The 15,395-nt window shown below is 43.5% G+C and overlaps 2 protein-coding genes and 1 pseudogene across 2 annotated transcripts; 2 read left to right on the top strand and 1 right to left on the bottom strand.

Moving 5' to 3' along the window:
- The first annotated feature begins 747 nt into the window (after positions 1–747).
- Positions 748–1,929, top strand: LOC145394706 (cuticle protein AM1159-like). The gene is made up of 3 exons (XM_080268487.1): positions 748–756; positions 904–1,106; positions 1,761–1,929. The coding sequence occupies exons 1-3, from the start codon at positions 748–750 to the stop codon at positions 1,927–1,929; spliced, it is 381 nt and encodes a 126-aa protein (XP_080124613.1).
- Positions 1,930–4,734: 2,805 nt separating this feature from the next.
- On the bottom strand, positions 4,735–6,424 carry LOC145394791 (cuticle protein AM1159-like). Its single transcript, XM_080268576.1, has 3 exons — positions 6,416–6,424; positions 5,601–5,803; positions 4,735–4,903 (listed from the first exon to the last, which is right to left on the bottom strand). The coding sequence occupies exons 1-3, from the start codon at positions 6,422–6,424 to the stop codon at positions 4,735–4,737; spliced, it is 381 nt and encodes a 126-aa protein (XP_080124702.1).
- An 8,548-nt stretch (positions 6,425–14,972) lies between these two features.
- LOC145394657 (cuticle protein AM1159 pseudogene) overlaps positions 14,973–15,395 on the top strand; it is a 1,531-nt pseudogene continuing 1,108 nt past the window's right edge.

Here is a 15,395-nt window from a genome sequence, read left to right as displayed (position 1 = left end):
AAAAACTCCCCTTCTCAAATCTTAAATCCAAAGTGCTTGCCTACCTAGAGGGGTCATGTGCAGGTGATAGACATAAGGTTATTTTCCGTCTACAAATTACCGTAAACGATGTAATAACGTAAACGGTGCTGATAATTGCAATACTGATACTAAGAATAATTAAATCAGTGAAATATTTAATCAGATAAATATCAATACACATTATACTGTCTATATTTCTCGATATATAGTCTGCAAAATATTCCCAAGCAGAGTAAAAAAAAAGAAGAAAACACCTGGAGCTCAAGGACATCCAAGTGATCCCTCGAAACTGCCAAAAAATCCTTGTATGACCCCTCCCCTCCTTATCTCCCCCTCCCTCTCCCCTCCCTCCACTCCTCTTTCAGCATACCATCACATCTACCCCTCTCCTCAAATCTCTCCCCTCTCCCTCTCACCCTACCTCTCCTTTTATATCCTTCCCCCTTACATCTCTCCCTTCCCAACACCTCGCCCCTCTCCCAACCCTTCTTTTAATGTCCCTCTTCCTCTTCCTCTCCCTTCCCCTCTCCCCTATCCCACTCATCCCATCCCTCTTCGTTCCCCTCTATTTTATCCCTCTGCCCTACCTCCCTCCCTTCAACGTCCTTCGCACGGCTTTAATATTTCTGGTTTGACTCCCTTTGTTAGTTGGTTTGAGCAGTTGGTATATAAGAGGCCGAGACTAGCTCCACCTCACACTCGACCCTCCACCTCAACGCAGACAACATGAAGCTCGTAAGTCTGAGGAACTATTTGCCTCTGTAACTCATTTTTATTTTTATTTTTTGTAAACTTGCTTACCCTCTGAACACTGAAAATGAAAACACCCAGCTTACGTGAACATCTGAACACAGTCCTGACTCTGGCTCATTTCTTGTGCAGGTGGTTCTCGCCTGCCTGGCCGTGGTGGCTGTTGTTGCTGCCGAATCTGAGGCGGAACACGTGGCCATCTTGAAGGACGAGAGGCAGGACAGCGGCGATGGCAACTTCAACTGGGCCATCGAGACCGAGAACGGCATCGCCATGTCTGTGATCGGCACTCCCGGCGCCGAAAAGGGTCAGGTCAACATGGAAGGCACTTACAGGTGGGTCAGACTAACATGCAAGACGCCTGCAAGTTGTTGTTTTTGTTTCTTAACTCCAACAACGTATGTGTCATCTGTGATTCCACCCAGTCTGAATCTAAGATGGTACCTGAGGAGGGCTGGGATGCAAGCCTAAAAAGACGAATCAGCTCTGTTTAAGGATAACGCTGGTGGGTGAATCTCAGGTGAGGGACTTTCAATATTGTGTTCTAATCAAGGTGTTGTATTGCCCTGCGTGTGAAGTGAGTATGTAAGTGCCTCTTCATTGCTAGTGCTGGGATATTGTCGAAAAAGGTCTGATAATGTTTGTGGTGTGATTGATTTATGTGTCTAGGTGTGTTGTGTGAATATGTCATGTAATGGAGAGGGTGAGGTTAACGTGGGGGTTAGTACAGGTGAATCAGGCTGGCAGGGACTAATACACCTGAGTGAGGCTAGCATGGAAGGCTCTACAGGTAGGTTAAGTCAACAAGGTGTGATCCTACTGCTGGGCACATTTATGTTGCGGGTCGAGCTTAGAAAGTAAAGGATGAAAATGTACATGTAACACTGCATAGAAGACAGTGAACATTGCGTTATTCTTGTGTATGACGTGACACATTCTCTTACAGATTAAGATTTATTTTGCTTACCATGACGTAACTCTCTCCACAGGCTGACCTTCCCTGACGGCACCGAGGCTGAGGTTCGCTTCATCGCCAACGAGAACGGTTTCCAGCCTGAGTCCGACCTGTTGCCTACGCCCCACCCCCTCCCCGCCCACGTACACGAGCTGCTCAAAATTGCCGAGCAACAGCGTGCTGAGGGCATCACCTTCGAATAACACGGACACGACCACACCACTCCCCACCACACGACCCTCACGACGACCCCGGCATAAAAGTGACGCGTGCTGGGAAGACCACTGATTGAAGTTTGCCAGTCCTTCTTTTCCTGTTAATAAATGCATTTCCTTCACTCCTGTCTCTTTCTAGCCTTTCATATCGATAAGAATGAATTTTATACATGAAAAAAAAATTACTGTGGAGTGGTTAATCTATACACCAATCAGTTCAGAGTAATAACGGAGGTAAATCTTCTCCACGAATATAAAGCAGACATAAAGCAAGACTAACTTTTGAGATTTGGCCCACGTACTACACGTTGACCCACTGAGACAAGTATGAGTGATTTCCAATGACGATTTGGCCCAGAATTTGTTGACTATCCGTTCTTGCACAGTAGGAATATTTTTGACATACTCTATACCTATCTTTTCATGTGTTTTACTATTAAAGGTAGTGAATCATTTATGAATTACGTATTGTTATTGTGGGACTTAAGAGAATAATATCTACAGTACACTCAGGTAAATTATTATTCATAGTATCTATTACATAAAGAAGGATCAACAGGAAATACAGCCATACCATAAGGAAGATATACAAAGACACATACATTAATCATCATTAATTCTTTTGCATCTCTCAGGTTCCGAACTAACGAAGCGAGAGACCAAACCACTTGATGATTATTAGTCAGTATACACAATATCTCTAGGTTCAGACAGCTTCTGTAGAGTACAAAAGAACTTCAAACTCATCGTCCTTCCTAGTCAGTATGCATCTGTTACGGATCTTGAATTTGGCTCTCTGTTATTTTTCTATTTTTCTTGGAGGAAACAATCTGGCTGACTTCTGGCCTTTGGTTCCTTCTTCCTTGCATAAACACACACACACACACGCACACACACACACGCACACACACACACACACACACACACACACACACACACGAGTTTCTTGAGGTTGGGTATACGACGCTGACATGACACTCGGGGCCAATACACTTGACACAGATCATGAAGTAATCACCTTTCTTTCTTCCTTTGATAATTCTTTTACTCATACGCAATACACCACAGAGCCTGAAGTCACATTTTTTATTTTTATTTTTTTTTATTGTCTTCCTAGCAAGATCTTAGCTCCTAAAATCGTGCTAGGTCTTCCTTGGCAAAAGCGATGTTAATATTTTACCTAGGAATAGCCTAATTACTGGATCCCTACCAATACGCTATCTATCTATCTGTCTCTCTACAGTACGTATCTACCTATCTATCTATCCATCCATCTATCAATCTATCTACCAATCTATCCATCCATCTATCTATCTATCTACCTATCTATCTGTCTATCTAATCTTTCCATATCCAGACGTCTTAATCCCGTCGGGGCTGGCCACAAACAAATCGCCTTTATTTCAACTTGTCCTCTACTATCAAACCACTTCCTCTAACTCAGACACTCGTTTCTCATCCTACCATCATCTATCTCATACTCGATCTCCGCCTCCCCCTCCCCCTGCATCTCATCTACGTGCACTCTCCTAGTCAGTCTCTTATTCTCTATCCTCTCCACATGACCAAACCATCTCGGAGTATTATTCCTTACGGTTTCAGTCACAACCACATCAACATCACAAAGCTCTTTCACTTTCTTATCTCTCTCTCTCTCTCCATTCCACATGCTACTCTCAAATAAACCACTTCCACTGCTCTCACTCTTGACCTGTGTCCTTTCAGCAGGGTCCACGTTTCACTCCCGTTCGTTAGAGTTGGGATCACAATACCGTCAGACAAAAAAAGAGCAGAATAAACACAGTATCAGAGAAAATGACGACCAGAGTATCCTGCTGAAGGATTTTCTTTTCTTTTATCTGTCTATCTATCTGTCTGTTTGTCTGTCTCTCTGTCTGTTTGTCTATCTATTAATCCACCCATCCATCCATGTATCTATCTATCCATCCATGCAATTATCTTTCTATCTATCGATCCATCCATCTGTCTACCCATCCATCCACTTATCTATCTATCTATTTAACTATCTATCCATCCATCCACCCATCCATCCATCTATCCACCCATCCAGCCATCTATCTATCTATCTATCTGTTTATCTATCTATCCATCCATCCATCTATCTATGATCCATTATAAAGACCACATACTTTATTTACAGTCTCCTTCGCTATCCTCACCACCCACACAGCATTTCAAAACAAAGAGTAACACAGCCCTGCTCTAAAATTTACAACTAACACCACTTTCTCCACCACCTTCCTTCACTGTCAAATTGCTTGTTGAATCAGGCTTATATTTCACAGTTTAGTTCATCAAGAAAAGTTTCAAGAGGAATAGAAAACTCATTTGTGGTTTTCAGTAGCTTGTGTTCAGGATTATTATTATTGTTATTATTATTATTATTATTATTATTATTATTATTATTATTATTTTAGATACACCTTTACGCCTTCCAGTACAGCCTAACACAGCTTGCAGTGGATGCGGTGTTGGACAGGGTGTTAGGGTGTGGTATGGTGTGATGTAGTGGTGTGGCGACTACGGTGTGGCATAGGAGTTTGTAGGGTGGTGTGGATGGAGTGGTGTGGTGTGATATGGTTTGGTGTGGTGTGGTGTGGAATTGAGTGGTGTGTGGTGTGGAGTGGTTTGATGTGGTTTGGTGTGGTGTGGTGTGGTGTGGTACGGTGTGGTGTGGTTTACTGCGTTGTGGTGCTAGAAATTCACGTATCCATCTTCCTCGACGTTAAAAAGCATGCCAGGGTCGTCGTCAGGTCATCTTTGTAAAGAACTCTACTCGAAGGTGATGCCGGCCGCCCTCTGCTCCTCGGCGATGCGGATCTGCTCAAGGGCGTGGGCGGGGAGGGGGTGGGGCGTGGGCAGCAGGTCGGACTCAGGCTGGAAACCGTTCTCGTTGGCGATGAAGCGAACCTCAGCCTCGGTGCCGTCGGGGAAGGTCAGCCTGATGCCACGCGAGGACGATAAAGGGATATAGAACAGAGAAAGCATTTACTTCCTCCTGTAACTCGTCACTGACTTTATGTTCGGCTTAATTATGTGTAAAATCAACAGCTTTATCAGTGATGGCTTGAGAGAGGTCGTGTAAAAAGCAGATAGTTGGATAAGAGTCTTCTAAAAATTATGTAAACTTTGCAGAAGGTGGATTATAATTCCGCTCTTTCTCAAAAAGCATATCCTAACTGCAACATACTCACATCTTTCCTTTAAAAATTGTTGATGCTCAGATTGATTCACTTATCCTCGAATATGTTATTTTCACCTACTGTATTTTCTTGGTTTTTAATGATTTACAAGCATTATTAAACATTGCTATTAACCTCTGTTCGTCGTTGGTGCAAGTGAAAATATTTGTAAATAATTTGTATCGATATAAACAATTAGAGAAATAATACTGTTACATTTTACGATATTTTCAGCTGTTAAGTATTTTTACCAAAGATATTGCTTAGGAAATTATCGGTTCTATTCATGCACTGCAACTCCCTAGGAACTGAAACTTTGTGCATTATTCAGAGTTGGAGCATTATGACCAACGAGATCACGAAGCATCCATTTGTTGGTTATAGTTACACCCAGCGTACTAAATGGTTTGCAAATTTCATGACTACGAGCGTAACAAGGGTGCCCTAGTGCCTGACCTGTAGCTGCCCTGCATGTTGACCTGACCGTCTGCCCCCCGAGTGCCGGCAACCTCCATGGCGATGCTGTTGTCAGCTTCGAAGGCGTAGTTGAAGTTGCCGTCGCCACTGTCCACACGCTCGTCCCTCACAATGGCCACGACGGGCCTCTCTTCCAGCTGGGGGAGAGCCGGGGCCACAGACGCCACGCACAGGAGCACCACCTTAGCACAGCATGAGGTTATTTAGTAGAAGGAGGATGATATTACCCAAAGAGGACCTCCTTTGCCAAACACCTTTATTTTAATATTAATAATAGTCCTAACAATAACAGTGACAACAACTAAAAAATATATATACAGCAAGAACAGCAGCAGCAAGACCGAGATGACCCTTTTCGCCAAGCATAACTTTATTTACCAGCAGCAAAAAGGAACCTATGAATACCCGATTAATAATAGTTTTCTCACAATTAACAACCAACCTATATTCTCTTTTAATGACAGCTGAGACCCTCCTACAACTTGCCAAAAAACTGCTACATAAAATACAGAAAAAAGCACATAATCGTAGATGGAATATACACGAACTGGATATATGGACGTACTAGTAAGAAAAGGCTAAAGGTTTAACTCCTTCACCAAGAGAACAATTTACTCTTTGCCTTGTACTCTTAACTCTTTCTTCTACCAGACGATTTTATTCAGCTTGCAAGCACCCCGAGTAGTGAGGGGGTTAAAGGAGGCTACGTCAAGTCCCCAGGGTTCGAAAAAGCCCTCCTGAGCTGAGTAAAATCGTCTGGAGAGAGCAAAAATAAAGTGTCACCAGATATTCACAAACTTCATGCTGTCGGCGTGAATGACTGTAGACTGTGATGGTTGAGGCTCAAACCACACTTTACATACCTATCATCACACACACACACACACACACACACACACACACACACACACACACACACACAAACACTCACACACACACATACACACACACACACGCAAAACACCAACCAAGACCAGGGATAAGGGGCCCTCGACAGCCCTCCCTCCAACCAGTTCTGTCTCCTAATTCCCATACCTTATCCCTTATCCTTTCAGTTCCCCAGCCTTTCCCTCCCTACACCCCAAACATTCACCGTTTTCTCTGGAATGTTAAGAGGAAGCTACATTATCTCTTCCTTATCTCTCAGCTGATAAGAAACACCCACAGTGAAGGTAGTCTCTAACCCCTTCGCTATCCGGAGAGGCTTCAGGAAATCGTCTGGGAGCACCAAGGCTGGACGGTTTTCCAAGCTCTCTCCCTTAACAGTAAATTCTCTCCTGTCTCTTTTTAACATCGGCTTATAAATTAGTAATGTGTTGTATCTATATATATAAAACCGACAGATATTGAACGGTACAGGGGGTGTTATGGAGGGACGTAAAGCTTCGTGAAATAGGCTGCAAAAAGACAGATATCTGGGCCAGGTTAAGGTGAATCAACTGTTTATTTTTTCCATTCTCTCCTGTTCGTGAAATTTCTCCAAAGCTGAAGTACATCGTAAAGTGACAGCAATAAATAAATAAATAAACAAATAAACAAATAAATAAAAAAGATGTCCTTGAGATAAAATGGTCAACTTTTTTCAAATTTTTTGTCTTGGGTTCTTTCTTCTTTGTGTCGAAAATCCCTACGATGGCGATTTTTTCTTTTTTAGATTGCACCTGAACGGTATATTGAGTTCAAGAAGGTGTTTCTTTGTTCATGAATGGGTAAATGAAGGCTATGTTTATAATAATAATAATAAAAAATAATAATAATAATAATAACATTAATAATAGCAATAACAGGAACAATGTACAGCAATAATAATAACAATAATAATAATCCACACTCCAATAAAATAATTTACTGAGATTATTTTAAATCCCATTAATAAAATAGGCACTTGTGGAACTAATAAAAAGCGACCAGAGTGAACCTTAAAAAAAATAAAGCACAACCCCTTGTACCAAAAGACGTAAAGCTTTATTGAGGGGGATTCCAAGACCTTCACCTCTCATCAGTTTAGCCCCTCGTTCCAGTGAGCTTTATAGCCCATGTACTGCTTCCCTCAGCTTCCCTTCAGTTGTTTTGTTACATGGGAAGCTCTCGTATTGCCGCCCATCTTCCTTTAATTTAGGTAGCGACTGACAATGCAACCTTAATTTCTGTTCCTCAGTCTGTTTTATTTCACAGCCTATTTAGTTTTAGTTAAACCATGTACTGCTCCTCTCCTGCTTCTCTCACCATATTTCCTCCTTGTTTACCTGTGTAGTCCAAGGATCTAGAGGGGACGGCCTTCACGTGGTGGTACCTATATTAGGCGGTGGACCTGCCCGGTTATATAAACGTACCTTTGCTCCCTGTCGGTGGATGATGGTGGGCTGTAAGGGAGGGATAATTTCAGCCTGCAGTCTACTGGGTTTACACCTAGATACACCTGGGGCTACATTTACATACCCCAACTACTCCTGTCCTCCCTCTCTCTTCAGATAATTCGCGACTGATAAGGAAAGCACCTCAAAATTCACTTCTCGTCAATTTCGTTCTTGGATGACAACTGGAGAGCTAAAAAATTTCCACCTCCGTTTCTTTGACTTATTCCGTAACTTACCATGAACACATCCTCGAAATCCATCTCCCTTCAGTTGCGTTCCTCCGTATTTTAATTTATAGTCAATATGGGCGGCTGCTCTCCGCCTCGCTTCATTTTAGTACCTCTCTTTTTTACCTTACAGCCCGGGTACTGTCCTCGAGGTTACTCTGTGATTACCCCTTCGACCTTGACCATAGCCTGTCTTTATGTAACCCCGGGGAAGAGGAGGAGGTTGGGGGTGGAGGGGGGTTAGAGTAGACCGGGGGGAGGGGAGGTAAAGTAACTCTCTGGGAGGGGGTTGTACACATCACCATAGCACTAACAAGTAACCTACACTATACACCTCTAAAACTATTCCCTCTTTCACCTTCTCTATTTTCTTGGCCAAACCTCTTCTCTTCCCACTAACCACTCTACCAAAAAAAAAAAAAAAAAAAAAAACAGTATCGTATCTTTTTTTCCCTTTCCATAGGGGTAGGGGGATGGTAAAGGAGGGAGGGGTTGGGGTAGGGGATGGTAAAGGGAGGACGGGAGGGGGATGGTAAGGAGGACGGGAGGAGGTAGGGGGATGGTAAGGAGGGAGGGAGGGGGTAGGGGGATGCCGGTAAGGGGGAGCGGAGTACAAAGGAGTGCAAAGGAGTACAAAGGACATCAACAGACCTAATCATCCTTTCGGGACTTTGTAACAGAGAAAACTGCGACTACGATATCTAATTCTAAGAGATGAAGATGAGGATGGGCAAGGAGGCTCAGGGGCGAAAGAGGATGGCCAGGGGAGTAAGAGGATGGCCAGGGGAGTAAGAGGATGGCCTGGGGAGTAAGAGGATGGCCTGGGGAGTAAGGGGATAGCCTGGGGAGTGGGAGGGGACGGGAGGGGAGGAAGAGGATTTGTCAAGAAACAGACGCCGGAGGAAAGGAATGAGGGAAGGGAGGCTGTCACGTGAATATAATGGGGAAAGGAAGGCTGTCACGTGAATATAAGGGGAAAAGGGAGGCTGTCACGTGAATATAAAGAGGAAAGGGAGGCTGTCACGTGAATATAAGGGGAAAAGGGAGGCTGTCACGTGAATATAAGGGGAAAAGGGAGGCTGTCACGTAAATATAAGGGGAAAAGGGAGGCTGCCACGTGAATATAAAGGGGAAAGGGAGGCTGTCACGTGAATATAATGGGGAAAGGAAGGCTGTCACGTGAATATAATGGGGAAAGGGAGGCTGTCACGTGAATATAAGGAGGAAAGGGAGGCTGCCACGTGAATATAAAGGGGAAAGGGAGGCTGTCACGTGAATATAATGGGGAAAGGGAGGCTGTCACGTGAATATAAGGGGAAAAGGGAGGCTGCCACGTGATTATAAAGAGGAAAGGGAGGCTGTCACGTGAATATAAGGGGAAAAGGGAGGCTGCCACGTGAATATAAAGAGGAAAGGGAGGCTGTCACGTGAATATAAGGGGAAAAGGGAGGCTGTCACGTGAATATAAGGGGAAAAGGGAGGCTGTCACGTGAATATAAGGGGAAAAGGGAGGCTGCCACGTGATTATAAAGAGGAAAGGGAGGCTGTCACGTGAATATAAGGGGAAAAGGGAGGCTGTCACGTGAAGATAAAGGAAAAGGGAGGCTGTCACGTGAATATAAAGAGGAAAGGAAGGCTGTCACGTGAATATAGAGAGTGAAGGGAGGCTGTCACGTGAATATAAAGAGGAAAGGGAGGCTGTCACGTGAATATAAAGGGGAAAGGGAGGCTGTCACGTGAATATAATGGGGAAAGGGAGGCTGTCACGTGAATATAAAAGGGAAAGGGAGGCTGTCACGTGAATATAAAGGGGAAAGGGAGGCTGTCACGTGAATATAAAGAGGAAAGGGAAGCTGTCACGTGAATATAAAGGGTAAAAGGGAGGCTGTCACGTGAATGTAAAGGGGAAAGGGAGGCTGTCACGTGAACATAAAGAAAAGGAGGCTGTCACGTGAATATAAAGAGGAAAGGGAGGCTGCCACGTGAATTTAAAACTCGTAAATTGTAATGACGTGAAGAAAATGGAAGAAATTTGCACGTGACCAATTAAAAAGAAGGAAAAAAATAATTAGGAAAATATTCACTTTTTCTTACTATATCTTTTCATTTTTTGACCACGTGTACAGTCAGCTTCAAAAGTAACGTCTCTTTCCCTGCTTCTTTTTCAGAGGTCTTTATAAATGTTTTGGTTAATCTGTAGGCAAGTAAAATGATCAGAGTCGGTTGCTATGGATTTATTTTACTGCTTCTAATGCCCTTGGAGAGAGCAGGAGAGATGACAGTATTTTTGATGCCAACTGTACCTCATGGAAAGCAAACTAAGAAGATTTATAAGAATGGTATGTGACTGAAAGGAGGGTAAAAAAAGTGTGAATAATAATAATAATAATAATAATAATAGTAATAATAATAATAATAATAATAATAATAATAATAATAATAGTAATAATAATAATAATAATAATGATAATAATAATAATAATAATAATAATAATAATAATAATAATGATACCAAAAACTGATTGTGTGAAAGATGCGATGGCTAACAAGTAAAAGAAACACGATTACACCCTGCTAATAATAGTAACAGTGATAACAATAATAATAATAATAATAATAATAATAATAATAACGCCACAAAGACCACTAAACCCACGGCCTGTTAACAAATAAACTTCAGTCTCATCCCAAATCTCCAACTATCACCACCACTGCCATCACCACCACTATCACCACCACCACCCTACCACCACTACCACAACCACCATAACCACCACCACTACCAATATCATCATTACTACCACCACCAACGCCGTCACCACCCTACCACCATTATCACCACCACCACCACTACCACCACCACCACTATCACCACCACCATCACCAGTCTCTCCTCACCTCCTAGATTACCTGAGAGGATGTCCTGTCATAAAATTCGCCAGGTGTACTTAACCCCTTCATCCCGAGAACATCATTTTTTTTTTATGGCTACACCCACTGAGGCGACCGAAGACAGAATTTATCCCTAACTGTGTCACTCACTCACTCACTCACTCTCTGTATCATTTTAAAGGATGGAGTTCAGGCCTCGCAGTGGAAAAAAAAAATACACAGTGGTACGCCTCCACCCGCACCAGATTTCAGTAGGATATAACACCTGAGCGTCCTTCCTCCACCCAACACCTGAGGGGCCACTTCCGGGGGTCCCATCGAATGCCGGAGTGTACGAGCATAGACTTTGTTTTCCTTTTCTTTAAACTTACGAACTCAAGATGTTGCACGTTAGTAGACTTTCACCCAGACCAGGTTTTCGCCATGGTATGCCTTTCCCCTTAGAGTACAGCAGGCGTGGGTGTGGCTGTCAGAGGCATTTTTACCTTCAGCTTCATCCTTCTTCCTCTCTCTGTTTATTCTTCGTATTTTTTTTTTCTCTGTATTAGTTCCATTTTTAGCTTAATTTTCTTCCTCCATTTTCAGTTCCTCCCCCCTTCAGGTTCCACATATCTCCTGCCCACCCATACATCTACACTTAACGACCCCCGTAACCACCTACCCACCTACCCACCTACCCTTTCATCCCCCCCTCCCCACCCCAGGTCATCATTCATTCCCTGACATCTCCCCCTCCCCCATACACGACGTCCCTACACACTCCTCGGCTTCCTCTCTCTCTCTCTCTCCCCTTCTTACCCCATATCTTCCCTCTCCATCCTCTCCTTCCCTCCCCAGTTCACCTTCCATTAATCCCCCAATCCATCTTCCGACCTTCCTTTGCACGTTCCTCCCTCACGACCTTCAGATCAGAGCCTCTTAAAGTGGCCAGAAACTCAACAGAAGGAGTCAAGAGTACTGATGTTGCTGTCTCTGGGGTGGGGGATGAGAGAAACAGTACGGGGTAAAAGTTAGCCTATTATTTCACCTCCTGTACTGGTGTCTTTCCTCTGCTGGCTAATATTTCTAAGCTGAGAGAGGCTTGGCACAAAAATTCGCCCGATATTTCGCCATTTGTTCTTGTGGCCATGTGGAGAGGATGGAGAGTGAGAGACTGACTAGGAGATTTTATGTGAGTGAGGTGGAGGGGGGGGGAGAGGGAGCAGGAGGCCGAGGATGAGATGGAGGGAGGGTATGGAGAGGTATATGAGAGAGGGGTGTGTGAGCTAGGAGCAGGGCAGTGAAATGGCGGGGGACAGGGCGACATGGAGGCAATTTGTTTGTGGCCACCCTTTACGGGATTAAGGCGTCTGGCAATACATAGACAGATTCTTGTGGCTCTAATTTGCTGGCTATTAATCCTAAGCTGAGAGAGGCTTCGGGTAAAAGTTCACCTGATATTTCTCCTCTTGTTCTTGCTATTTTTCTATGCTGGCTAATATTCCTAGGCTGAGAGAGGTTTGGTAATGTTTTTCTACGTATTAATTTCTCTCTCATATGAAGCATCAGAGAGGAAGGTGATGGACATATTCTAAGACCTGTATTCTTACTGGAGAAAAAAACCTCAGAATTCCCCTTCCCCTCCAAGTATTAGGATTCTCCCTGAAGCTGAAGAAAATCGTCTGAAGTAGCAGCAATAAAATAAGAGGCCAATAAAGTGGTCTGGCATGAGTATCAATAAAACGGGAAGAAAATAAAATACTGGTGTTAGTATCAATAAGACAGGAAATGAAAACAAAAGCCCACCAAATAAAAACATGAAAAAATCGTCCGTCCATACATACAGCCCAGGAAATAATCGGGCTGAAGGGGTTAATTAAAGGTAGGAAGATCGATAAATACCCCTCACGTGAGATGATTAGGTTACCTGGCCTCACCTGGATAAACCCGTCAGCTTGCGAGGCAGGTTCGAAGCTTTCCCCTTCGTTTGACATGGATACGTTGATTTATGCAATTGGCGGATCCTGAGCGATAATCACCACCACCGTCACCACCAGCACCACCACCACCACTATCAACACCACCACCACCGTCACCACCACCACCACTACCACCACTATCAACACCACTACCACCGTCACCGCCACCACCACTACCACCGTCGCCACCAGACCACCACCATTACCGTCACCACTACCGTCACTCTCATCATCACCACCATCACCACCACCATCTTCACTGACGTAGATTTATTTTGAAGGGGAAAGGGGATGACTTTCGAGGCCAAGATGTTATTGGATGTAGGGAAAAAAGTAAGAAATCAAGGGAACTTCTTAAACCCAAGCATCTTTAAGTGCTTTTAGATTTGCATTTGATTTCCCTCAAGACGATTTTATTAACCCCCCTCCCCCCAAAAACACACACACACACACACACACACACACACACACACACACACACACACACACACCACCCTTACATCTCACAGCTACTTACATGAATCAAGCCCACTGTACTATCATCGCCTTTGCCTCTATAACTCGTTCCTTCAAATTTCGCCGTCTTTGTAGGAGTCTATCCCGCTCTTCCCCTCCTCCAACCCATAGCTAGACGGCCTTGACCCCGCCCTCCCTCTAGGCTACCATAGGGACAGCGGGGAAGGGTGTATATATAGAGGGAGACGGGCCCAAACTCACCATACACTCGACCGTCCACCACCAACACACACCATCATGAAGCTCGTGAGTATAGGGAGAATGGAATGGGACACTCTCTCTCTCTCTCTCTCTATCTATCTTTCTATCTATCTATCTATCTTCTCTCCACTCTAAATTTTATGTATGTATTATTTATTCCTTTCCACACAGTTTTCATGTCCGATCAGGAAACTTCTCAACAAGCTTATCTGTTCCTTCCTATTCATCTATTTATTTTATCTATCTATGTGGCCATTTATTCTTATCTATTTATTTATCTATTCTTTTCTCATGCACATGTTTCTTGTGGGGTTAGCAGAGAGCCATGTTAAGTCTCCTAGGATTTTCATATTTTGCTATTCCTTTATCTTTTATGTTTATTTTTTTATATCTGACAAATTGATGGTCCAATGTGTACTACCTGTCCTTTATCGATATTCTGAAGGTATAAGCAACGTACAGCAGAGTACGATAGAGTAATACTGATATTCTCCTTTCTATTACATGTACAGAATATTAAAGGGAAAAAGAAAGTATTGTACATTAAAGATATATCATGGTAGTTGAAGGCAAGTTATTAATTCATTGTGATTTATTTTTGTTATCCACGTTCATGTTAAAAAAAATCATAATAATTCATCCTAATATTCGCTTTCAAAAATCGACATATATTGCTAAGGAAGACGAAATATTGAGGCTCCTGAGACCAAGGGAATATTGCTCAAGATCTTGCTCGTCTGCCATTAATTTTTGTTTTGTTTTGAATTTAAATCTTTGGAATGCAGCAAATTAGTGTCTGTCTGTCTGTCTGTCTCTTCCTCTATTTCTTTCTCTTTATGTACCTCTCTCTTTCAACTTCTGTGTGTGTGTGTAATGCCACACAGTCAAACCCAGAGAAAATCCAGTGTGGGTGGCTCTTTGTATACAATATATTTTTTGCAAGAGTCAATGTTGAAGATCATGTACCATAATTTTGCACCTAGAGCATACTCGGACACTCACTTTCATGTTCGAAGCCGCTCTCTTCTCATGAATAAACCTTTACTGAAAGTGAAAAATGTTTGTGGATATTGAAGGTTACGTCCCTTTACTCAGAGAATTGAGAAGAGATTGCGTATATAACTCGTAATATATTTCCTCGACTTTTAATTCCACGATAATAATGTCACTGGTGTTACTCCGACCCAAATCCCTCCCTCTTTACCACAGGTCGTCCTCGCCTGCCTGGCCGCCGTGGCCCTGGCCCGCCCCCAGCTGGATGCGCGCCCCGTGGTGGCCATTGTGCGTGACGAGCGTGTGGACAACGGCGACGGCAACTTCAACTACGCCTTCGAGGCCGACAACGGCATCGCAGTGCAGGTAGCTGGCACTCCTGGCGTCGAGGGACAGTCCAACATGGAGGGATCATACAGGTCAGCAGAATACCTACATCGCCTATGATATTTTCCACTACCATGATTCGTGACCGACAAAAGTATTAGCTGAAGTGATAGGCTTTGTTTTTAACTTTTGTCGCACCCGCCTGTCAGTTTATTGTTGAACACCACATTCCGTGAGGGGTGCCACCGATACAGGAGTTACAAAGCCATTACATGAAACTACAGCTGACGCCGTGTTGCAAAA

The sequence above is a fragment of the Coenobita brevimanus genome, chromosome 28 (assembly GCF_032717465.1).
Source record: "Coenobita brevimanus isolate Jiangsu-jjx chromosome 28, ASM3271746v2, whole genome shotgun sequence".
In the NCBI taxonomy this organism is placed as follows: Eukaryota; Metazoa; Arthropoda; class Malacostraca; order Decapoda; family Coenobitidae; genus Coenobita; species Coenobita brevimanus.
The sequence above is the reverse complement of the archived record's forward strand: the minus strand, read 5'-3'. Positions and strand labels throughout refer to the sequence as shown.